At 39.8% G+C, this 25892-nt stretch overlaps 1 protein-coding gene across 3 annotated transcripts in view; it reads left to right on the forward strand.

The window, feature by feature from the left end:
• Positions 1–25892, forward strand: part of vps13a (vacuolar protein sorting 13 homolog A) — a 361176-nt gene that overhangs the window by 139771 nt on the left and 195513 nt on the right. For all 3 annotated transcript variants that reach the window (XR_009512162.1, XM_059969760.1, XM_059969759.1), the window contains exons 21-26: positions 4112–4244; positions 6490–6607; positions 9457–9598; positions 9837–9921; positions 11667–11839; positions 21128–21284. Coding sequence is in view for 2 of the 3 variants with exons in the window: in XM_059969760.1 (XP_059825743.1) it covers positions 4112–4244; positions 6490–6607; positions 9457–9598; positions 9837–9921; positions 11667–11839; positions 21128–21284 (808 nt within the window). In the remaining variant the exon portion in view is untranslated. The remainder of the gene's footprint in view (positions 1–4111; positions 4245–6489; positions 6608–9456; positions 9599–9836; positions 9922–11666; positions 11840–21127; positions 21285–25892) is intronic.

Raw genomic sequence — 25892 nt, forward strand, 5'->3', positions numbered from 1 at the left:
ACTCAGATTTTGTTTGTTGTTAAATTATATTTACAGAAGTGTGCAAAGTCATAATGCAGTTTCTCAATTGCTGTAACACATCAGTGGGATTATTTCATATCCATACTTAAAAGTTCAAAGTAAATTTATTATGAAAGTGCATAGATATCACCATATACAACCTTGAAATTTGTTTTCTTGTGGGTATACTCAATAAATCCAATAACTGTGATAGAATCAATGAAAAATTGCGCCTTAAAGGGCAAAAGCCAAAAAACGGTGCAAGTACAAAAGAAAATGAAAGAAATAATGATAATAGATATATAAGTAATTAATATTGAGAACATGAGAATTTGAAAGTTGGTTAAGGTTTCCAACAACTGAAAGAGATAAACTGTTTGTGGATTGAAGAGTGACTTGAAAGTTGTCCTTGCTTGACTAGTATTTGTATGAATGGTGCCCTGCCCATCTACTCTTTATAATCATACTGTATCCAGTTAATATTGCACTATTTCTAGCGAGCTGCTTTGTTGTAAGTTGAGGATACTAGAAGTGTGTCCAGAATTATCTCCTTTAAGTATAATCATGTTTCTTATGATAGTTGATAGTGGTCTTGCTGTATATTTCAAAAATCTTACAACTTTTTCAAATTTTCAACTCCTTTTTCCCTCATAGACCATGCTTCAATATTGAGTAGCCTGACATCAGATTCTGGGAATTCACTTGCTATATTAAAGTTCGAAGTAAATTTATTATCAAATTACATACAAGGGGTGATTGATAAGTTTGTGGCCGAAGGTAGAAGGAGTTAATTTTAGAAAACCTAGCACATTTATTTTTCAACATAGCTCCCTCCAACTTGTACACACTTAGTCCAGCGGTCATGGAGCATACGGATCCGTTCTTTGTAGAAGTGGTCCACAGCAGGGGTGATTGATAAGTTCGTGGCCTAAGGTAGAAGGCGATGAGTTATGCAGCTCTCGTTACATGCAGTTCAACTGAGTGAAAATGATTTATTAACCCTCTCAACCCCATTCTCCTGCATTCTTCCTGTAACTTCTGGCATTCTTCCTGTAACTTTTGATGCCCTGACTAAGAACCTATCAACCCCTGCTTTAAATATACTCCATAACTTGGCCCCCACAACTGTCCATAGCAATGAATTTTTAGAACCACATGGCTAAAGGAATTCCTCTCATCTCTGTTCTAAATGGACATCCTTCTATTCTGAGGCTGTGTCCTGTGGTCCTGGACTTGCCCTTGAAAGGAAATATCCTCTGCACATCTACTCTGTCTAGGCCTTTCAGTATTCAATAGGTTTCATTGAGATATCTCACTTCCCCCCCCCCACCCCCATTTTCTAACTTCAGCAAGTACTGGCCCTGAACCATCAAAAATTTCTTATGTTAACCCTTTCATTACTGAAATAATTCACGTGAACCTCCTCTGGACCCTCTCCACTGACACACCTTTTCTTAGATAAGGTTCTTGAAACTATTCACAATGCCTCAAGGAAGGTCTGACTGATGCATCATAGAGCCTCAGCATCACATCCTTCCTCTTATGTTCTAGTACTCTTGAAATAAATGTGAACATTGCATTTGTCTTCCTTCCCACCAACAAAACCTGCATGTTAATCTCTAAGGAGTCCTGTGCAAGGACTCCCAAATTCCTTCCACCTCTGATTTTTGAATTTTCTCCCCATTTAGAAAATGGTCTACAATTTTAATCTCTCTTTTAAAAAAAAATCATGATCATACCCTTCCCTATGCTACGTTCCATCTGCAACAACTTTGTCCATTACCTATCTGTCGTAAGTCCTCCTGCAGACTCATTGTTTCTTCGATACTACTTCGGAAAAGTCAAGAGTCCTTGAAAGTGAGTCCATACTGTAGGTTGTGGGAACAGTTTAGTGTTTGGGTGAGTGAAGATATCCCCTCTGGTTTAAGAGCCTGCTGGTTGAGGGGTAATAACAGTCTTTGAACCTGTGGTGTGGGTCCTGAGGCTCGTGTACCTTCCTGACAGCAGCAGCGAGAAGAGAGGATGACTTGCATTGTGGGGGTATTTGATGATGGATGCTGTTTTCCTGCGATGGTACTCTGTATAGCTATGCTCGATGGTGAGGAGGGCTTCATTTGTGTTGAACTGTTCTATATCCACTACTTTTTGCAGGCTTTTCTATTCAAGGGCATTGGTATTTCCATGCCAGGCTGTGATTCAACCAGTCAGTATACTTTCCATTGCACATCTATAGACATTTGTCAATGTTTTAGACATATCAAATCTTATAAACTTCAAAGAAACTAAAGGTTCTGTCTTGCTTTCTTTGTAATAGCACTTAACATCTCAGGGCTGATCCTCTGAGATAATACTGAGGAATTTAAAGTTGAAGGACCCCGCCCCACACCTCTGATCCCCTGATGGCAATTGACTTAATGGACCTTCAGTTTCATACTCCTGAAGTCATTTATCAGCTCCTTGGTCTTGCTGACATTGAGTAAGAGGTGGTGGTTGTGGCACCACTCAGCCAGATTTCAATCTCCCTTTTAATATGCTGATTCAAAACCACCTTTGATTCAGCCAATGACAGAGGTGTGATCAGCAAAAATTATAACAATTCTGGTGACTTTCCTCTTGTTGCTCTAGTACCTTTTATCATGGTACCTTCATGACCCTACTTTCTAAATATATTATAATGATTAGGCTAAGGGTCTTTATTTGGAATATTTGTGATTTTTTTTCAGTTTCAGTCTGAATCATATATGGATAGTCTGGTCCTTAGCAGTCTTAAGATTTAAAATGTTCATCAAAAATTGTGCTTTTCCATCTTTCATCTGTTATGTACTCTGTAACTGGGTGTCTGACCAGCAGAGAAAGAAGAATCCGTTGGAGTCTGTTGGTACCAAACTAAAGGAGTATTAGTAAACTACACAATACAATATCAAAAATGTAAAAATACATATAAAACAAGTTAGCAGTAATAAACCTAAAAGTGTAGGAATAATAATAATCAATAATAAACAAGCTCTATCGATGTCTAGGGGTAAATGAAATGTCATAGAAAAGTATAAAGTCCAGTTCAGTTCATGCGTGCTGAGGTAATTATGGTTGTTGTGTTGTAATCATTGGAGAGAGAGCGAGCGAGAGGTAACAGCTACTGCAGCCAAACCTTCCTTTGCTTTCTTAATCCGTCGTATTGTTGTGGTCATTCAGTTATGACCCCTCTGGTCTTCAGCTAGACCATTCTTCTGTGGTGGACTCGTCACTCTGGCATGAGTGGATACACACACACAAGTCCCCACCGGCCCTGCTGTAACACTGAGCTTTACTGACTGATCACCTGGTTCGGTCTTTGAAGCCCCCACCTTTCTGTGGGTTCCCAACACTGAGTCAGTGTCCATGGGTGTGTCTGAAGGGTGTCTCTCCAGACCTGTCTTTTATGCCCACTCACGGGGTCTCAGCTATCCATCAACTCTGAACAACCGTGTCCATCAAATCAGGCCACTCCTGCTATCTCCTGAGGAATGTTAACGAGCAAGGTACAGTCCTTGTAGTAGAGAGTAAATAATCCAGGAAGAGTCATAATACAGTAAATCAACAGTCTCTCTCCCCCTCTTATCTGTAGCAAATGTTCTTGCCTGGGCTTTATCTCTCTCTCATGAGCAGCATAACAGCAGCAATAGTTCGTAGTTCTCAGGAGGGGGGTTGGGAATGGTTAACTCGGCACCCCATTGTCCATCAGGTCTGTTCATCACTCATAACACATCTTTCAGTTCTGAGTATTCTGTTTCGACTGACTGCTCAATGGACATTCATTTGCTGAAGGCAGGTATCCATTTGAAGTAACAGCTAGACTTGGATGAAAGTCAGTTCTTGCCATCAAAATGAGTAAATAGTTTTGGAGAGATTCAGGGCCTGATGTGAACGAGCATTGTCGCATCAGTTCCAGCTGCAAATTCAGTGCCAATTAAAGTTGCGACCTTATTTCATACAGATTTACATATTTAAGCAGTTTCATTTGAGTTTACTTGGCTGTGCATTTTATTATGATTTGGTTTTTTCCCCTTCTATATCCAGATAGGATAATTCTTTATGTTGCTAAAAATGCAATCATAATTTTCATCTTTCTCAGATGGTCAGTAAAAGTCGTGCAAATATGCCACAAATCACAGCTGGAGAAAGCACATTGGAGGATATCATGGCCAGAGCCTATGACTGTTTTGATGTACAGCTGAGTAGTGTTCAACTTCTCTATGCTGCACCAGGTATGTATTTGCTTAAATGTACTGGATAAAGACTGCAAAATTGTTATCTAATTATTTTTGTAACTAAGGGATATATTTATGAACTTGTTACTTATGTTGAGTGATAATTAGCTGCCATAGTTTATTCATTCGTTTGAGAGAGCCATGGTTTTCAAGAAATATTGGAAATGTGGTTCGGAAAAAGATATCTACAATAAATATAGGCAGCATGGAGTAAATGAGGTGCTTGGGGAATATAAAGAATGTAAAAAGAATCTTGAGAAAGAAATTAGAAAAGCTAAAAGAAGATATGAGCTTGCTTTGGCAAATAAGCTAAAAATAAATCCAAAGGGTTTCTGCAGTTACATTAAAAGCAAAAGGATAGTGAGGGATAAAATTGGTCCCTTAGAGAATCAGAGTGGACAGCTATGTGCGGAGCCAAAGGAGATGGGGGAGATTTTGAACAATTTCTTTTCTTTGGTGTTCACTAAGGAGAAGGATATTGAATTGTGTAGGTAAGGGAAACAAGTAGGGTAATTATGGAAACTATGATGATTAAAGAGGAGGAAGTACTGGAGCTTTTAAGGAATATAAAAGTGGATAAATCTCCAGGTCCTGACAGGCTATTCCCTGGGACCTTGAGGGAGGTTAGTGTAGAAGTAGCAAGGTCTCTGACAGAAATATTTCAAATGTCATTAGAAACGGGGATGGTGCCGGAGGATTGGTGTATTGCTCAAGAGGTTCCATTGTTTAAAAAGGGTTCTAAGAGTAAACCTAGCAATTAAGTTTGATGTCAATGGTGGGTAAATTAATGGAAAGTATTCTTAGAGATGGTATATTTAATTATTTGGATAGACAGGGTCTGATTAGGAATAGTCAACATGGATTTGTGCGTGGAAGGTCATGTTTGACAAAACTTAGTGAATTTTTTGAAGAGGTTACTAGGAAAGTTGACAAGGGTAAAGCAGTGGATGTTGTCTATATGGACTTAAGTAAGGCCTTTGACAAGGTTTCACACAGAAGGTTAGCTAGAAAGGTTCAATTGTTAGCTATTAATATTGAAGTAGTAAAATGGATTCAACAGGGGCTGGATGGGAGATGCCAGAGAGTAGTGGTGGATAACTGTTTGTCAGGTTGGAGGCCAGTGACTAGTGGTACGCCTCGGATCTGTACTGGGTCCAATGCGGTTTGTCGCATGCATTAATGATCTGGACGATGGGCTGGTAAATTGGATTAGTGAGTATGCAGATGATACTAAGATAGGTGACATTGTGGATAATGAAGTAGGTTTTCAAGGCTTGCAGAGAGATTTAGGCCAGTTAGAAGAGTGGGCTGAACGATGGCAGATGGAGTTTAATGCTGATAAGTGTGAGGTGCTACATTTTGGTAGGAATAATCAAAATAGGACGTACATGGTAAATGGTAGGGCATTGAGGAATGCAGTAGAACAGTGATCTAGGAATAATGGTGCATAGTTCGCTGAAGGTGGAATCTCATGTGGATAGGGTGGTGAAGAAAGCTTTTGGTATGCTGGCCTTTATAAATCAGAGCATTGAGTATAGGAGTTGGGATGTAATGTTAAAATTGTACAAGGCATTGGTGAGGCCAAATTTGGAGTATTGTGTACAGTTCTGATCACTGAATTATAGGAAAGATGTCAACAAATTAGAGAGAGTACAGAGAAAATTTACTAGAATGTTACCTGGGTTTCAGCACCTAAGTTATTGAGAAAGGTTGAGCAAGTTAGGTCTTTATTCTTTGGGGCGTAGAAGGATGAGGGGGGACTTGATAGAGGTATTTAAAATCATGAGGGGGATAGATAGAGTTGATGTGGATAGGCTTTTTCCATTGAGTAGGGGAGATTCAAACAAGAGGATGTGATTTGAGAGTTGGGGCAAAAGTTTAAGGGTAACACGGGGGGGAATTTCTTTACTCAGAGAGTGGTAGCTGTGTGGAATGAGCTTCCAGTAGAAGTGGTAGAGGCAGGTTCGATATTGTCATTTAAAGTAAAATTGGATAGGTATATGGACAGGAAAGGAATGGAGGGTTTATGGACTGAGTACAGGTCGGTGGGACTAGGTGAGAGTAAGCGCTTGGCACAGACCAGAAGGCCCGAGATGGCCTGTTTCCATGTTGTAATGGTGATATGGTTAATTTTGAACTATTTGGGTATTAAGTTTGATAAACTTTGAATTTCACTGTCAGGGAAAAGTTATCACAATTATTGAGGTTAAAGATGAACTTATTGAAATTTGTTTTGATTCAGAGGAGGACTGGAAGACAGCTCGAAAAAGAAAAGAATCCTCTCAGCACATCCTGCAACCCATGGATTTAAAACTTGAATTTTGTAGAGCAATGGTGGTCTCTGATGCAAGAATGCCAAAGTACGTATGTATTTATTCATTTAAATGAAAGCTGAATAACAGATATCTTATGTCACTGGCCCAAATCCTGGAAGAGGCAACAGCTGCCCTTTCACCACCTCCCATGCCAACAATCAAGGACCCAAATAGTTTTTCCAGCTGAAGAAGCAATGCAATTGAACTCGCCAGTGACAATGTAGATTCTTTGACATTGGAGTAATCAAAGCTAATAGAGTGATTGCTTTGTGGTGCATCTTTGTTCAGTTCAGAAGGGTGATCCTGAGCTTCTGTTACCTGGCACTTAAATTCTCCATTCTGACCTATTCTGCACTGTTACAAGGCCCAATATCACTTGAGCAACAAGATCTCATCTTCTGTCTAAGTACATTACATCCTAATGACACTGTATATTAATGATTTGGATATAACTAAATGTATGATCTCTTGTGTACCAGTCTCAGCTTGGAGTTTTGAGACTGAAAGCATCAGAGTCTTCTGACTCATTGATGCAAGAAAAGTCCTCCATATAAAATGCAGAAAAACTTGCAGAGCCATGGGCACCTGCATGGGCTCCAGTTATGCCTGCCTTTTTGTTGGTTATGTCGATCAGTCTATGTTCCAAGCCTTCTCTGATAATGCTCCTTAATTCTTCCTTCACTGCATTGATGCTGTTTCATGCACCCATGCTGAAATCGTAACTTTCATCAGTTTTGCCTCCATCTTACACCCTGACCTTAAATTCACTTAGTCCATTTCTGGCACCTCGCTCTGCTTTCTCATTATCTGAAGACAATCTGTCTACCAACATCTTTTATAAACCTACTGATTCCCATGACTTCCTATGCTGTCATCTGTAAAAACACTGTTCCCTTTTCTCACTTCCTTTGTCTTTATCATATCTGTAGACAGGACAAGGCTTTACTTTCCAGGATATCAGAGATGTCCTCCTTCAAAGAATAGGGTTTCCCTTCTTCCACAAACAAGCAAAAATCTGCAGATGCTGGAAATCTGAGCAACATGCACAAAATGCTGAAGGAACTCAGCAAGCAAGGTAGCATCTATGGAAAAAAATACAGTAGTCATTGTGGGCCGATCTCTTCGGTAGGACTGGAGAAAAAAAGCTGAGGAGTAGATTTGAAAGGTGGGGGGAGGGGAGAAAGAACACCAGGCGATAGGTGAAACTTGGAGGGGGAGGGATGAAGCAAAGAGCTAGAAAGTCGATTGGTGAAAGAGATAGAAGGCCATGGAAGGTGGGGAAAGGAAGAGCACCATCAGAGGGGGCTGATGGATAGGCAAGAAAATAATATGAAAGAGGGACAAGGGGATGGGAAATGGTGAAGGTGGGGTGGAGGGCAGGCATTACTGGAAGTTTGAGATATCTATGTTCATGCCATCAGGTTGGAGGCTACCCTAGCAGAGTATAAGGTGTTGTTCCTCCAACCTAAGTGTGGCTGTATCCCGACAGTGGAGGAGGCCATGGATGGACATATCAGAATGGGATATCCTCCACCATTGATTTTGCCTCACCCGTATCTCTTCCACTTTCCAGGCATTCTCACTCACCCCATCTTCGCACCACCTTAACAGTGATAGTGTTCTTCTTGTCCTCATTTAGCACACCATGAGCATCCACATCGTTCTCCACTGCTTGTGCCATCTCCAAAGGAATCCTACCACCAAATACATCATTGCCTCCCCCCCCCGCCACTCTCCACTTTCCACAGGGATCGTTCCCTCCATGATTCCCTGTCCTTTTGTCCTTCCCCACTAATCTCCCTCCTGACAATTATCCTTCCAAGCAGTCGAAGTGCTACACTTGCCCATTCACTTCCTCCTTTAGCTCCATTCAGGGCTCCAAACAGTACATCCAGGTGAAGCAACACTTCACCCGTGAATCTTTTGGGGTCATGTATTACATCTGGCACTCCCAATGCAGCCCAATAAGACTCATTGTATATTGGGGGACCACTTTGTCAAGCACCTCCACTCCATTGTAAAAGTGCAATTTCCTGGTGGCCAACCATTTCAGTTTCTGTTCCCATTCCCATTCAGACATGTTATTCCATAGCTGCTTCTTGTGCCACAATAAGGCCACTCTCCGGATGGAGGAACAACATCTCATATTCTGTCTGGGTGGCCTCCAATCTGGTGGCATGAACATTGAATGGTTCTTCTGGTAATTTTTTCCCCTTTTCCTTTCCCTCTTCTATTTCCCACTCTGGCCTCTTAACTCTTCTTACTTGACTATCACTTTGTTCTGGTCTCTTTCCTCCATTCCTTTCTCCCAAGGTCCACTCTCTTATCCTATCAGATTCCTTCCTCTTCCATCTACTTAATTTCAATTATATCCTTCTAAATATTCTCCATCCACTACATACTCTTTTTTTTTAATTCTAGCATCTTCCCCCATCCTTTGCAACCCGTAAAAAGTGTCTTGACCTGAAGTGTCAATTGTTTATTCATTTCCATAGATGCTGCCTGACCTTCTAAATTCTCCAGCATTTTGTGTGTTGCAGAATGGTTCTGATGGTCTTTTGGTTCTGATTGTATTCTGATTGTATTCTCATTTCATTTGGACGTTCCCTTGTTACAATTAAGTTAATTGACCAGAATGTCAAACAATGCTCAAAATGCAACCTAACCAAAGGTTCATATAATTTCTAACTTAAACTTTAGAATGCTGCAGTAATTATTCTTTCATTATTTTCAACCAAAATTGAACTGTACAAATGCCTTTAGATCTTTCAACTAGAGAACTAAACAATATTTTTGAAACATTAGAACCTACTATCATTTTAAACAGTGTTTTTCCCAGAACTGTTTTAAGTTTTTCCTGTTATGCTAATGCATTGTTTATTTTCTTGAAACAGATTTAAAGTTTATGGTGGGCTTGCTTTACTATCTGTTCGCATCTCAGACCAAAAGCTTAGAGGAGTTTTAGGCTTGATAGATAGCATTCCTACACCAGAAAGTCGTTCACCATCACAACAGCCATCTTTAAAATCCAGACAGGTAAGCTTGAATTATTATCAATGGAATTGAAATTCTGTAAATTGCTGATGGTTTGTTCATGAAATGTGCTATTTTTGACAAGCTTTTCTGTTATGATAATTGTAAAATATCATTCTGAAGTGAATGATGTAGGGGAGAAAAGCTAACCAAGGGAGCAATGCTTTATCTCCAAGGTTTACCTGACATTTTAAATAATGCTTGATTGATTTTTTTCTGAATATAATCTATTTAAATACAGAAACTGTCTCCTGATATGACACCACAGTCTGTGCAAAAAAGAGCACTACGTAAGGATCTGTACTCTTCTGTTCTCAGTATGACAGGTGAGATTTGCTGAAATACTTGGGGGGGGGGGGGGGTGGAATATTGCTTTTCACTGTACACTGGATACCAATCAGGCTGTTTGCCTAAAGCTATTAAGCAACCTAATTTCATCATAATTTTTAAAAAATCTCAATTGTTTCAATGTCTATAAACTTCTGGTATGTTGCAGTCAATATTCTGATATTCACAGCATAATGAAAGCTGAACCAAATTCCCTTTCACTGTGAACATTAGTTACTTCATTTTGGTCATTGGTGAGATTGCCTATTAAATCTTCATCCATAATAGCTGTAGCACATTTTATACTTGTCTCCAAACTGTCCTAAAAATGTTTAATTATAGTTAGCTAACTGACGAATTACTGCTGGACCTTCAAGCATAACTTTATTTAGATGGTTACTTTAAACACAATATCCACTATACTGTATGAATCTTAAGTTTTAATTAAATTGCCACAATACAGATGATTACATTCTGCACCTTGAATATTTTTGATTACTTGTGCATTAATTTTGTTAATAAACCACTTGATTTTGCCTGTCATTTGTTCATCTTCATCTTTTGCTTCTCTTCTGACCTACACCACGCTTATGGTTTGGAACAATGAATTATTTGCACTCATCTGTTCTTGAGTTAGACTGAGCATTTTAATTTCAATCACATCAGGATCCATTCATCTTGCAAAGCCCAATCAATACCCTGTCTTTGATTGCACAATGCATGGCAATCTTGTACATATTGGGGGTTGAGCTGCAGAATCATCACCCAATGGGAGCATGTTCAGTTGTCATGTCTAAGTCGTGTGGGGTTACCCCCTTACTCTGATGGTCTTGTGCTCAGGCCTCAATACCAGTAAATATGTGGCTGTTCTACTGCATGTGTTAAATCTACTGAATTTATTGATGCTTTTTGGCTGGTTTCTGTGTATTTTCTTTCATATTAATGTTTTACTCTTCTAAACTGCCATGCAAGATCTTATGAAGTAAATCAAGATTTTTTTAATCAAACTAATCCAAAATTTCAAATAATTTGCGAACTATATGGTTTGCCATTCTTGCTTGTCAGGGAATTGAAAAAAATCAGCTTTTCTAGTTACTCAAATTGATTATAGTTTAATCTTAGTTTTTTTTAATATATCTTCTGACAACTATCTTTGATTATTTCAGTTAGTTTTCCAAAAGTTCTACAGTTTTCAAAGTAAATACTTTAAAATCATATTTAGGTTAAGAAAGAAATGATTTATTCATGTGGGAATTCTGTGTCAATACAGTAATTATGCTTCATTTTGATGTAAAGAAAAATTCTCAGATTATCCCTCAATCTGATGCTTTATAATCCCTAGAATATGATATTGTGAACTGTCATTTGCATCAAAATAAATAATACAATTCATCTGCTTTGACCTATTTACCAAAGTCAAAATTCAGTTCATTATTTGTTGCCGATCTCTTCTTTACACTTTGGCTCTGTGATTTGATATTATTGACAAATTACAATATTACTTTGTATTTGGAATCAAATGTATCAGAATATTTTAAGTTGCAGCTGCTTAGAGGGGTGATGATAATACAGCATTTAGGTAGCATGCTTCAAAAGAAGTGTTTATGGGAGGGCACGTGAAGGTGCGCTAGGATATTTTAAACTGATGAAGGCTTTTCTTTGTGAATGAATCAAAGAAACATTTTGAAGGAAAATAACACACACTAAAATTCTCTATATTTTTAACCATATTTACCTTTCACAGATTCTGATGATGAGTTCTATGATGCTCTCAGCTCTCCAGTGGATGCACCAGCAGACTTACCAAGTAGTGATATTTCATTAAAGAGATCCGAATCATTACGCCAGAAACAGTTGAAAAAACAAGAATCAATGAAAAATATGACTGAGTTCCAATTGGAGTTTGAAATAACAAAGGTAATTATAGTTCTTCTGCCTTGTCTAAAGGTTCTCACCCTTTTGTGGCAATACTCAGTTTATTCATAAGAAAATCGTGGTTCCCAGAATAACTATGATTCCTCCAAACTTAAGTACCCGTACTGTATTTGCTCAGTTACTTTCTTTTAGAAAGATTAAATGTGTATGTATAAAGAATAAGAAGGGATGTGATGTGATATTGTTAGTTGTGAATAATGTTTGTCACCAAAATTTTTTTAAATATTATTTTATATGACATGGGTTTTTTTACTTGTAAACATTTTTTTTTGAAATTGAGAAGGGCATGATCAAAAATAAGGAGCTTATTGTGAATAATTGCATGTTCCGTATAGACTTGTTTAAAAATAGTTAACTTGTTTCTAGATCTGAAAGTTTATTTGAACATGTTTGAATAAGCTCTCACATTTGCTTTGAAATTCTGCATATTCTGCTTGGAGGTTGGTCACCAGTAGAGTGCCTCAGGGATCTGTTCTGGGACACTTATTCTTCGTGATTTTTATAAATGACCTGAATGAGGAAGTGGAAGGATGGGTTAGTAAGTTTGCTGATGACACAAAGGTTAGAGGTGTTGTGGATGATGTGGAGGGCTGTCAGAGATTACAGCAGGATGCAAAACTGGGCTGGAATTAGCTGATGGAGTTCAACCCAGATAAGTGTGAAGTGGTTCATTTTGGTCGGTCAAATATGATGGCAGTATATAGTATTAATGGTAAGACTCTTGGCATTGTGGAGGATCAGAGGGATCTTGGGGTCTAGTCCATAGGACGCTCAAAACTGCTGCACAGGTTGACTCTATGGTTAAGAAGGCGTACAGTGTATTGGCCTTCATCAATCGTGGAATTGAATTTAGGAGTTGAGAGGTAATGTTGCAGCTCTGTAGTACCCTGATCAGACTCCACTTGTGCTGTGCTGTGCTCAATTCTGATCGCCTCACTACAGGAAGGATGTGGAAGCCAGAGGAGATTTACAAGGATGTTGCCTGGATTGAGGAGTATGCCTTATGAGAATAGGTTGACTGAACTCTGCCTTTCCTCCTTGAAGTGACAGAGGATGAGAGGCGACCTGATAGAGGTGTATAAGATGATGAGAGGCATTGATCGTGTGGATAGTCAGAGGCCTTTTCCCAAGGCTGAAATGTTTGCCACAAGAGGACACAGGTTTAAGGTGCTGGGGAGTAGGTAGAGAGGAGGTGTCAGGGGTACGTTTTTTACTCAGAGAATGGTGAGTGTGTGGAATGGGCTGCCAGCAATGGTGGTGGAGGCGGAACAGATAGTGTCTTTTAAGAGACTTTTAGATAGGTACATGGAGCTTTGTAAAATAGAGGGCTATAGGTAAGCCTAGTAATTTCTAAGGTAGGGTAATGTTCGGCACAACTTTGTACTGTAGAGTTTTCTGTGTTTCTATGTTTCTGAATCTTCTTTTGGCATATATCAATTATTCAATAATTCCCTGTCAGAATCCTTGGAATATGTTAATATTTCAAAGGAACCAGTAAAAGTGCAAATTCTTTTTGAAAAGATATAGTGAAAGTCTGAATAAAGACAAAATCACATCAACAGCAATCTTTGAATGACAGAGCAGGCTTGTGGGACAGAGTGGCCACCACCTGTTCCTAATTTATATGTTTATACATTTATATGTAAACTAAGTTAGGGCTTCATAAACAAAGAAAAAGTCTTTAATACAGTTACAATGGTTGTGAAACTAGAATATTGGGAGACTGCATAAAACCTGGTTCAAACATATATGGATAACTGAGCTTTATTTTCAAAGTTCTGTGCCTTTGAATATAGCGATAATGTTTGCCAAGATGGTACCAGTATTCCAGTGATTACATGACGAGGCAAGATTATGTACAGTAACTGCATTGGATATTCTGGAATTTAAAAACTTAAGGAGTTGTATTACTTAATAGTTTTTGAGAAATTGTGTGACTGCTTGAGTAAACTATAGGGAAACAATTTGCTTTGGCGTCTGGCACATTTTCCAAAAAATTAGTGCAAGCACTTTCAGAAATCATAATTATTTATTTGTATATACAAAAGGTGGTAGAAATGGGAACATTTTCCACAAGAGGCAAGTGATGCAAATTGTTTGCCAACTTTAAATCCATGTGAGTGTACAAAGTTAGTTTCTGATAATGAGGGGCATTTAGACCTTTGATTTTATGTTGCCTCTCAAAGCAAATTCCATTAAATTTGATTTCTTGAAAGGTTCTTCAATGCTGATCAACTCCACCCTAATTTTCCTACCATTCGCCTAGACTAGAAGTAATTATGATGTACCCAATTACTGCAAAATCTTTAGGAAGCAAGAGGGGTCCCATATAATCAATAAACTTTCAGTGCTTTAAAAGGGATAGAGAGGGGGGGAAAGGGGAGGAGGGGTGGCATTACTGGTCAGGGATACTATTACAGCTGCAGAAAGGGTGGGTAATGTAGCAGGATCCTCTTTTGAGTCAGTAAGGGTGGAAGTCAGGAACAGGAAGGGGGCAGTTACTCTACTGGGGGTATTCTATAGGCCCCCTGGTAGCAGCAGAGATTCCAAGGAGCAGATTGGGAGACAGAGTTTGAAAAGGTGCAAAGATAACAGGGTTGTTATCATGGGTGACTTTAACTTCCCTAATATTGATTGGCACTTGATGAGTTTCAAGGGTTTAGGTGGGGCAGAGTTTGTTAAGTTTGTCCAGGATGTATTCCTGTCACAGTATGGTGACAGACCGACCAGGGGGAATGCCATGCTAGATCTAGTATTAGGTAACGAACCAGGTCAGGTCACAGATCTGTCAGTGGGTGAACATCTGGGGGACAGTGATCACCGCTCCCTGACCTTTAGCATTATCATGGAAAAGGATAGAATCAGAGAGGACAGGAAAATTTTTAATTGGGGAATGGCAAATTATGAGGCTATAAGGCTAGAACTTGTGGGTGTGAATTGAGATGATGTTTTTGCAGGGAAATGTACTATGGACATGTGGTCAATGTTTAAGCATCTCTTGCAAGATGTTAGGGTTAAATTTGTCCCGGTGAGGAAGATAAAGAATGGTAGGGTGGAGGAACCAAGGGTGACAAGTGAAGTGGAAAATCTAGTCAGGTGGAAGAAGGCAGCATACATGAGGTTTAGGAAGCAAGGATCAGATGGGTCTATTGAGGAATATAGGGTAGCAAGAAAGGAGCTTAAGAAGGGGCTGAGAAGAGCAAGAAGGGGGCATGAGAAAGCCTTGGCAAGTAGGGTAAAGGAAAACCCCAAGGCATTCTTCAATTATGTGAAGAAGAAAAGGATGACAGGAGTGAAGGTAGGACTGATTAGAGAGAAAAGTGGGATGATGTGCCTGGAGGCTGTGGAAGTGAGCGAGAAACTTCACAAAAACTTCAAAAAAATGGAAAAAAAGAACCAAGAACCTGGTCACAAAATGGCTAAGAGAAGAAATGTTTGATGTAAGCTTGTGCAAAGTAATGGAGGCGCTAATTAAAAATTACAAACCAAAAGATAAATCTAAGAAAAGAGCAAAAAAAGAGAATGAGAAATGGAAGTGCTAAAACTCTTCAGAACGGAGGGAGGGAGGCTGAGGAGGACAGGTAGAATATTGATTACAAGCGAGCAAGACACTAAGATGGAGAAACTGAACTGTGGTGGGTGATGCCTTGGTCTCCGTAAAGGGTCCTTCCCTTCTCGGCTCGTTCCACTTTCTCCAAAAAACTCGCATGTAAGCCTGGTCTCCTGGTTTGATCGGTCCTTCCCCTTGTACAATCTCCGGCTCTTTCTGTTTTTCCTGTGCATAAATAGACTTATGTATCATAGTTAGCTGCTGCACATGTTGTTTCAATTCTATTTCCAATTGTTCCAAACTAGGTCCTTTATATGGCCCTTTCCACTGGGGCACTAACATGGGCCTCCCAGTTAGCAGCTCATGCAGTGTCAGGCATGTCATTCGATTAGTTTGCATACAGTACCTCATCAATGCTAACGGTAAAGCATCGACCTAATTAAGTTTAGTGTCTGCACAGATTTTGTTCAGTTTGGCTTTCAGGGTTCCATTAATTCTCTCTACCGTGCCTTACGATTGAGGGTGGTATACACATCCAAATCTTTGCTTTATCCTCAGCGCTTGTAGTACCAATTTGACCACTTTCTGGATAAAAGCTGAACCATTGTCTGAGCTAACTTCTGTAGGTATTCCAAACCTTGGGATCACTTCATTTGTCAGAAATTTTACCATTGCCCCTTGATCTTTAGAAGGTACAGCTTCCACCCATCTGCTAAATCGATCAATTACTACCAGCAGGTATCTTTTCCCTCTCACTGTCTTTATCATGTCTACGTAATCGATCACTAGATGTTTAAATGGTCCTTCAGGTACGGGAATGTGACCTATTGGGGCTGTAATTCCCTTCCGAACATTGTTCTGTGCGCATACCTCACACTATGACAAGACAAAGTCCACTGAAGCCTGTAAATAAGGTGACCAAAAACCATCCTCCTTTATTTTCTTTATCACTTCCCCCCCCTTGCACAATGATCCATCCCATGCGCTTCTGAAATTAGAATCGTCAGTAGAGGGGTGGGCGCTACCAGCAAACTGTCTTCAATGCTCCACAGGCCTTCCGGGTTCTGCTTGGCCCCCCCCTTCGTCTTCACACTGTCTGGTCTGCTAAGGTTTCCTTACCTTGTATTTCAGTTAGGTCCTCTACTACAGGTTCTAGAGCTAGGCTTACCTGGGGGGCAATGACAGCTGATGTACATCCAGATGCTTTTCAGGCTGCCTCGTCCGCAGCTTGATTTCCCTTTGTTATTACATCATTTCCCTTTTTATATGCCTGGCATTTTACTATAGCCAATGCTTTAGGTTTCATCATCGCTTTTATTAAGTCTAGAATTCGCTGACAATGTTGTATGGGATCTCCACTGCTTTTTTTAAAACCTCACTGTTTCCACACTGCCCCAAGCAATTGGCATACTCCATGAGCATATCCCAAATCAGTATAAATGTCTACTTTCTCACCTTCCATCATTTCACACGCAGCTATCAGGGATTTGATTTCCGCTAGTTGGGCGGAACACAGTTGGGAGCAGGACTCCTTCCTAATAATCTTAAAGCTCAACTGATCCTGCTGCACTACTGAGAACCCTGCATGATTTCTATCATAATCCCTATAACAAGAGCCATCTACGAACAGAACCTTTTTATCTGCATCCTCGAGTGGTTCTGACCGTAAATCTACTCTCAATTTGGCAAATGCCATTGTCTTCCCTACACAATCATGGGGTTCTCCTTCGTAGCCCAAAGGGACAAAATTGGCTATATTACTGGTAGTGCATCTCTGTGTGGTCCTCAATGAATACTTCTCTTCGGTATTCACCACTGAGAGGGAACTTGATGACGGTGAGGACAATATGAATGCGGTTGATGTTTTGGAGCATGTTGATATTAAGGGAGAGGAGGTGTTGGAGTTGTTAAAATACATTAGGATGGATAAGTCCCCGGGGCCTGACGGAATATTTCCCAGGCTGCTCCACGAGGCAAGGGAAAAAATTGCTGAACCTCTGACTAGGATCTTTATGTCCTTGTTGTCCACGGGAATGGTACCGGACGATTGGAGAGAGGCGAATGTTGTCCCCTTGTTCAAAAAAGGTAGTAGGGATAGTCCAGGTAATTATAGACCAGTGAGCCTTACATCTGTGGTAGGAAAGCTGTTGGAAAAGATTCTTAGAGATGGGATCTATGGGCATTTAGCGAATCATGGTCTGATCAAGGACAGTCAGACAGTCAGATCTTTCACAAAGGATGGCTTTGTGAAAGATCGTGCCTAACAAGCCTGATAGAGTTCTTTGAGGAGGTGACCAGGTATATAGATGAGGGTAGTGTAGTGGATGTGATCTACATGGATTTTAGTAAGGCATTTGACAAGGTACCACACGGTAGGCTTATTCAGAAAGTCAGAAGGCATGGGATCCAGGGAAGTTTGGCCAGGTGGATTCAGAATTGGCTTGCCTGCAGAAGGCAGAGGGTCATGGTGGAGGGAGTACATTCAGACTGGAGGGTTGTGACTAGTGGTGTCTCACAGAGATCTGTTCTGCGACCTCTACTTTTTGTGATTTTTATTAACGACCTGGATGTGGGGTTAGAAGGGTGGGTTGGCAAGTTTGCAGATGACACAAAGGTTGGTAGTGGTGTAGATAGTGTAGAGGATTGTCAAAGATTGCAGAGAGACATTGATAGGATGCAGAAGTGGGCTGAGAAGTGGCAGATGGAGTTCAACCCGGAGAAGTGTGAGGTGGTACACTTTGGAAGGACAAACTCCAAGGCAGAGTACAAAGTAAATGGCAGGATACTTGGTAGTGTGGAGGAGCAGAGGGATCTGGGGGTACATGTCCACAGATTCCTGAAAGTCACCTCACAGGTAGATAGGGTAGTTAAGAAAGCTTATAGGGTGTTAGCTTTCATAAGTCGAGGGACAGAGTTTAAGAGACGTGATGTAATGATGCAGCTCTATAAAACTCTAGTTGGGCCACGCTTAGAGTACTGTGTCCAGTTCTGGTCGCCTCAGTATAGGAAGGATGTGGATGCATTGGAAACAGAGGAGATTTACCAGGATGCTGCCTGGTTTAGAAAGTATGGATTATGATCAGAGATTAAGGGAGCTAGGGCTTTACTCTTTGGAGAGAAGGAGGATGAGAGGAGACATGATAGAGGTGTACAAGGTATTAAGAGGAATAGACAGAGTGGACAGCCAGTGCCTCTTCCCCAGGGCACCACTGCTCAGTGCAAGAGGACATGACTTTAAGGTAAGGGAAGGGAAGTTCAAGGGGGATATTAGAGGAAGGTTTTTCACTCAGAGAGTGGTTGGTGTGTGGAATGCTCTGCCTGAGTCAGTGGTGGTGGAGGCAGATAAACTAGTGAAGGTTAAGAGACTACTAAACAATACCACCTCTCCCTTAATATCAACATGCTCCAGAACATCAACCTCACTCATATTGTCCTCACCGTCATTGTTCTCTCTCATTGGTGAACACCAAAGAGAAGCATTCATTGAGGATGAATTCCTTGGATTCCTTGCTCACTTCCTTTCTGTCCTGATTCAATACTTGGTCGGCCCCTGGAGTACTTTTCACATCTCCTCTGGCAATTCTCTCTCAGTAACTTCTCCCTGCATGTTTACTGTACCTGTCAGTGTGGGGCACTGCTTAGGGGTTCCTTCCTCATAATAGGGAGGGGGCCTTTCTGCTTCTTGGACATCCGGGTATGGAGCTGAAGCCAGCTTCACACTGTACCTTCCTCTCTCTCTAACAGGCTGTTTTCTCCTTCTCCTTAGTGTCTTCCTCGCTTGTAATCAATATTCTACCTGTCCTCCTCAGCCTCTCTCCCTCCGTTCTGAAGAGTTTTAGCACTTACATTTCTCATTCTCTTTTCTTGCTCTTTTCTTAGATTTATCTTTTGGTTTGTAATTTTTAATTAGCGCCTCCATTTCTTTGCACAAGCTTACATCAAACGTTCCTTCTCTTGGCCATTTTGTGACCAGGTTCTTGGTTCTTTTTTCCCATTTTTCCAAGTTTTTGTGATCTCACTTTTATTTACAGGGAATTTTTTGCTCAGAAGCTCTACTGCCATTCCTTTACCTGTCATGTTGTTCTCTCTTTAATGTATTTTCAGAGACTCACAGTTTGTTTACTGGATAATACTATTTACTCTAATTCTATGCCTAGTCTATCGTCTATCTACCAGCGCTTTAAACTATTTATCAGACTGTCCTTGTTTCCTATTTTGTTCTGCCCGTGCAGTCCCCTACCTAGGGTGGCATCCACAGAACTTTCTCTTTGCACCTCATCTATTCAGACCCTTATCTCTTAAGGCGGTATCCATGAGGATTTTCTCTATTTTTCCTTTCCCTGCCTGTTCAGACCTTCATTTCGTACGAAGTGGTATCCACAGGGACTTACCAACACCAAGTGGAATTTTTCTTCACTTAACTTCTTATTAGCTTATTCATACTTACCCCCACTGCAGTGTTCTTGATCAATCCTCTGAGTTTCCTGTTAACCCCCGATTCTGCCAGATTCTTTGGACCGGAGAGACCCTTCGGCAGTGGTTCCACACTTCTGAGTCCCTGAGACCTCCCCAAAACCAACAGAATTCGTAGTCCAAATTGTTGTAAAAAGCGCTTACCGTTTGTTTGGGTGCACCCTTAATTCTGTTAGCCCTGTGGGGGTCCCTAGAGGACCGGGAAGTGCCCCCAATCTGCCGCGGGTCTCTTTCTGGTCCTGCTGCGGTCGCCAATTTTGTCGTGGTTTCTTGACATAACCAGGAGACGCAGAAGATTCTTCGAGAAGTTTAAGCCTTTATTTGCAAACAAAAGCTGAGACAATTAATGAGCGTGTCACTAATTGTCTGCCGAGCCTAGTTTACAGTATTCTTTATAGTAATTTCTTATCTTAGTTTTATTAGCATATACTTGTTCTATTGCCTTGACTGGTTCTCATACCATCACATCATCGCACGATCCTGTCTAGTCTACTCCTTGGAACACGTGTCCCCCTCCTGGCTTTGACTGGTTTTCATACCATCACACCACTCCACGATCCCATCTACCACCGTTATCTCTACATGCTTACTTTCACTGTTAGCTACATTCTTAAGGCACTGATGCGTTCAATAGTACAGAGGCAATACAGAGATTACATTCTGGCCAATAAATTGGATACATAGCAAATACAAAGCTGGTCACATAGTTCTGGCCACACATATATTCCTGATTTTTGCTGAAATTCATCAGATTAAAGCCTGGTGATGATGGCCACATTTCAGTCATGAGTATGCTTGCCTCGTCAACAACTTTTACCCTTCTCAGGCTATACCAGTCTTGGTCAGTCAGAATCTCCTACTCACAATATGTTTTTCTTCCATTACGGGAACTATTCATTTTTGCAAAGTCTTATATCAAAGTCTCTTCCTTTACAGAGATAAAGCAGGTCCCTTAATGCCTTAGTGCAATCAGGAATGGCACATGACTTGTACATAGTATCTAATCATTTATTAAAGCAAATGATTAGATTGCCTGCTCAAGAAGCTCAGAAGAACTTACATCAAGTTTTCCCTTTGATATTAATGGTTTTAATATTTCTAATAGTTGAATAGCTGCAGAATGGTGTGAAGTAAAAATGGAATAAAACTTGAAAAAAGAGGTAGTATGTAAGAGGGATTCGTTACTTGATATTGCAAGACATTATGCAGAATATTATTTGAAATTTTTAAAATTTATTTTGTCATAGATGCTACTTGGAATTTTTCGTCACGTAGAGGGTACTGAAAATCTTGTGTTGGAGTTGGACATACTAGGACTTGGTACAGAACTGAAATTGAGAACATATGATATGACTTCGCATACGTATCTCAAAGAAGTCAGCTTAAAATGTCCTGAACAGAGAGGTAAGAAGGATGATTTCTCAGTTAACTTTCCAAGATTAAAGTTGCATTGTGCGTTTAAAGTTCTTTCTATTACTAAATGATTGTACAGTTTATGAATAGGACATTACATTATCACTTGATGACTCAGTTTGTATTCCATTTTATAATAAGTGCTTAATGTATCTAAGTAATTAATAGGCTTGTGCTAAGTTGGCAGGGATGTTGAAAGAGTCAAGATCGATCAATTGGAATGCACCAAATCTTGTTAATGTATACTGTGGTGGAACAAGGATATGTCTGTATGATAGGAGTCTGAGGTTTTTATCAGTTCAGGTTGGTGAATCTATGTTATGATATAATCAAATTGAGAATGTTCTCTTCAGGAAGCTTCCCCTGTTGGAACATATAGCAATTAAATTAGTTTGATCTAAGGACTATCTTTTGCTTTCTTTTGAAGTTTCATTAAGCCTGCAGTGTTACAAATGCTCTGACTTTGTAACAAGTGCTAAGAGTTATCCAAATAAAATTAGATTAGTATATTATAATTAACTTTAAGCAGGAGTCAGAAAATAGAAAAATGATATAACTCATTTTTTAAAAAATGCAAATTGAATAACATTAATGCAAGTGATTGGTGGGTCCTGATGGCCTCAGTTTTTCAAGATGGTCGAACCATTTGTCAAATCATTGTCATGTTTAATTGTGACATTAAGATGCTAGCAGCTTATAAAATGATAATTTTGTCTTCCATGTTGTGCATAACAGCTGGCACTGGGTGAGACTTTTGACCATAATATGCTAATTACACAATTGGACCAACTCTAGTTTTCCTAGATTGTTCTGCCTTTGAGGAAACAAAAATAAATATTGCTGATTTTCTAAAATTGAGTGGATTGAATTACTCAGTGTGATTCAGTCTATTTCATTTTACAATAGTGAGGCACTTACGTATGATATGGTGTAATTATGTGTGCCATTCATGTACTATTTACGTATAACCCATAATGAATAATGTAAACAAAGAATGCTTAACCAAACAGTATATTTGCAATATTACTCATATTCCTGAAATTTTTAGTGTAACACTATTCTCTGCTTAGCTATAAACTCCAACTCAATAGCAAAAGCATCTCAACTTAAATACACATGTACATAATGCAACTACTATATAGACATGCACAGCAGAGTAATTTTTAAATAGTCCCATTTAATTGCCGTGAAGGAACTCTACTCTTGCCTTTCCTTATAAGGACGGTCACTCTGCTTGGCAGGTGAGACTTATGGCTGTGAAAAATCTAGGATCTGGGGCCTCATCCTTGGTGACTGTAGGAGTTAACCCTGGGACTATAAGAAGTGGTTCTGACAGTTCTGAACACTTTTCTTCTCTAATATTTGAAGCTGCTTTCATTAACTGATAGATATGTTGTCTCCAAATGACTTAAAACAATCTCCACTGTGTAGGAAAGTGGTCCAGTACTGTCCTTAATCTTTCCAAGTCCCCACTTTTGATGACCTCTGTAGTCCCATGCCAGGACTGCTTGTCCAAAAGTGAAACATTGAACCTGCTTGTTTGTGGAGCCCTTAATTTGTCTCAGCTATTTGCCTGTATACTCCCAAGATTGGGCTTGAAGAGATACTGTGACATTGCTCACAGTACATTCTGTAGACTTTGGACAAATCTTTCCACCAAGCCATTTGTAGTTTGGCATGGCACAGATGTAATATGTCTTATTCCATGTATTTTCAGGAATGACTGGAACTATTTCACAACAAACTGTGGTCCATTGTCATTGACTAAATGTTCTGGTGTACCAGTCATTGAGAAAGTGCTTCTCAGTATATCAACAGTGTATATTGCTTTAGTGCAGGCTATTGGGAGCAATTCTGGCCACCTTGTAGCTGTATACACTTCCACCAAGAAATTTGTGCCCTTGAATGGTCTGCCAAAATCCACATACCTCCTCTGCCAAGGCAATGAAGGCCATTCTCAGGAATGGAGAGGTGCTGCTTTGGCATCTATTAGACATATTAACATCCTGAACAGTTCATGGCAAGCTGCTTGATCTGCTGATCTATCCCAAACTACCAGATAAAGCTTTAAGCCAAAGTTTTCATTTTGAGTACGCCTAGTTGACCGGCATGTAGTTCTTCCAACTTTTAAGTACTCAGCTTGGATGGTACAACAATTTTCAGTCCCCATACAAGGCAACCCTGGTGAAGGACAAGTGCATCCCGGCGATGTTTTTTAATAAAAAGGGTGAACTAAAATTTTTACTGCACATTCCAGCCATTCTGGGTGGCTATGTAGACCTGAGACAGTGTTAGGTCTTTCATTTGGCATAAGGGAGAATATGACAACGGAAGTGTCTCTTTTGTAAATTTTTCAGGTAATCCATCAGCATTTCCATAATTAGTTGTCCACTTGAATTGGAACTTGTAATTGTGTCCTCCAAGCCACAGAGCCCAGCTCTACATTCATGCTGCTGCTGTTCAAGGAATGTCCTTCTGTGGATTGAAAATGGACACTAGTCATTGATCATTGAAAAATAAGCCTATTATAGCAATAAAGCCTTTGTGATTGTATATGGTCAAAAACACTTTTTACTCATCTATCTCTATCTATAGATTGGCCTCAGCTAAGTCTACTTTGCTGAAGTGGTTCCCTTCAGAAAGGTTTGCAAAGATATCCTCAGACTATATTGATCTACTTTCAGTATTGTGTTGATAGTGACTTTAAAATCACTAGAGATCCTGGCAGACCCATCCTTGGCTACTAAGAACTCTTTCAGCCCCCATGCATTCTAACTCACTGGATACTGTATCATGGATGGTATAAGGAATAGGACAGGCTTTGCAAAACTTATACGTGGCATTTTGCTTTAACATTATTTTACCCTTGATATGTTTGGGTTATCCAATGGCACCTTTGAATGCTCTGTAGCACTGTCGAAAACATTTCTTAATTCTCTTTCAGTTGATGCTGTTACGGGGATGTGGCATGCACACAGTGGAATGATCTCCTATTATGTTGTTGTCTCAGATAATCATTGCCCCACAATACTAGCCCTCCTGTTTTTTCTTTTAACCACATACAAGCCACATTTGGTTGTTGTATTTCACTGTTACATATGTCATTCCTACAGGAGTTATCTTTTCTCCAGTATAAGTTCTTCATTGGGTATCTGCAGGCTTTAATTTGGCATCTTTGAAATGCCCATCAAGCCCATTTTGTGGGATGATTGAAACAACGGAACCAGTGTTTAATTCCATTTTAATTAATTTGCCGTTCACTTCTGTCATAAGATATATTGGTTGTCTATTGCTAGTTTTCACATTGATTATCTTGTGTCACTGATCATTATCAGATTTTTCATTAACATCATTCAGCGTAGTGCTCTTTTTGAAACCACGTCTTGACTATTTATCTTTTTGTCTTCCGTGTAGTCTGTCTATTTTTGTCTGCCCAACATGCTCTTTGTTGGTGTTCTACTTTGTTGTATTTTCTGCAAGGTTCACCTTTAAACCTGCATTGGTCTGGTGTATGTGAGCCCCTGATGTAACAGTAACTCAATTTGTGCGACCAGGCAGGTTTACATTTAGATGTTGCTGTTTTGTCTACACCCACTTTCATTCCTGACTGCAGCTCACCTGCATCTCTGGCTGCTGTTTCCATTGATACAAGGATTTCAATTGCTCTTTTATATGTGAGTTGTGCTTCAGTTAAGAGCCATTTTTGTATGCTTTGTAAATTTCTAGAAACTAGATGATCTCTCATTGCATTATTAAGCCCATTACTGAAGTGGCAATGTTTAGACAATTTCTTTGGTTCAGCTATGTTAGCTGAAGTAGACTCCCCTTCCTTTTGATTCCACTCATGAATCCTAACGTCCTCTGCGATCAACAATGGTTTAATTTCCCACATTACTTTTACATATCAGCAAGGCTCATTTCAGCTGGTTTGATTGGAGCAGTCTGCAAACTATATGCTCTTCAATCAATTACACTCAGCACAGCTAGCACTTGTTTCCTATTCCATTTACTTTGAAATACTACTCAATTTGTACATTATTCATCAGCCAGTTATTTGTTCATTATCTGTTTCTATCTTTCTAATGTAGACAGCCATCTCAGCTTTTTTAAACTTTAATATTATTTTTGCCCAGTACTTACTGTTCATGAACTCATGAATTTTGTCTGTTTCTGCCTTTTTTTAAAACCTGACCACGTCTCTCCTCTTGCAAAGAAAATATCATGCTGCACTTTTTTTTAGTTCTACCATCTTGCTGTGCTTTAAAAGGCAGGTGGTCCGCTAAGGTTCATTTTAAAACTTCCTCATCAGCACTTATGTTTTGTACCTCCAGAAACTAATTGAAATAAAAAGCTTAACATTTTCATTCCTGAGATCATTCTTGTGAACCTCTTTTGGACCCTCTCCAATAACAGCATATCCTTTCTTAAATAAGTGGCCCAACACTGCTCACAATATTCCAAGTGTGGTCTGACTAATGCCTTTTAAAGCCTGAGATTACATCTTTGCTGCTGTATTCCAGTCCTATTTTTGCCTTTCTTACCACTGACTCAACCTGCAAGGTAGTCTTTATGGAGTCCTGCAGAAGGGCTTCCAAGTCC

The sequence above is a fragment of the Hypanus sabinus genome, chromosome 5 (assembly GCF_030144855.1).
Source record: "Hypanus sabinus isolate sHypSab1 chromosome 5, sHypSab1.hap1, whole genome shotgun sequence".
Taxonomy (NCBI): domain Eukaryota; kingdom Metazoa; phylum Chordata; class Chondrichthyes; order Myliobatiformes; family Dasyatidae; genus Hypanus; species Hypanus sabinus.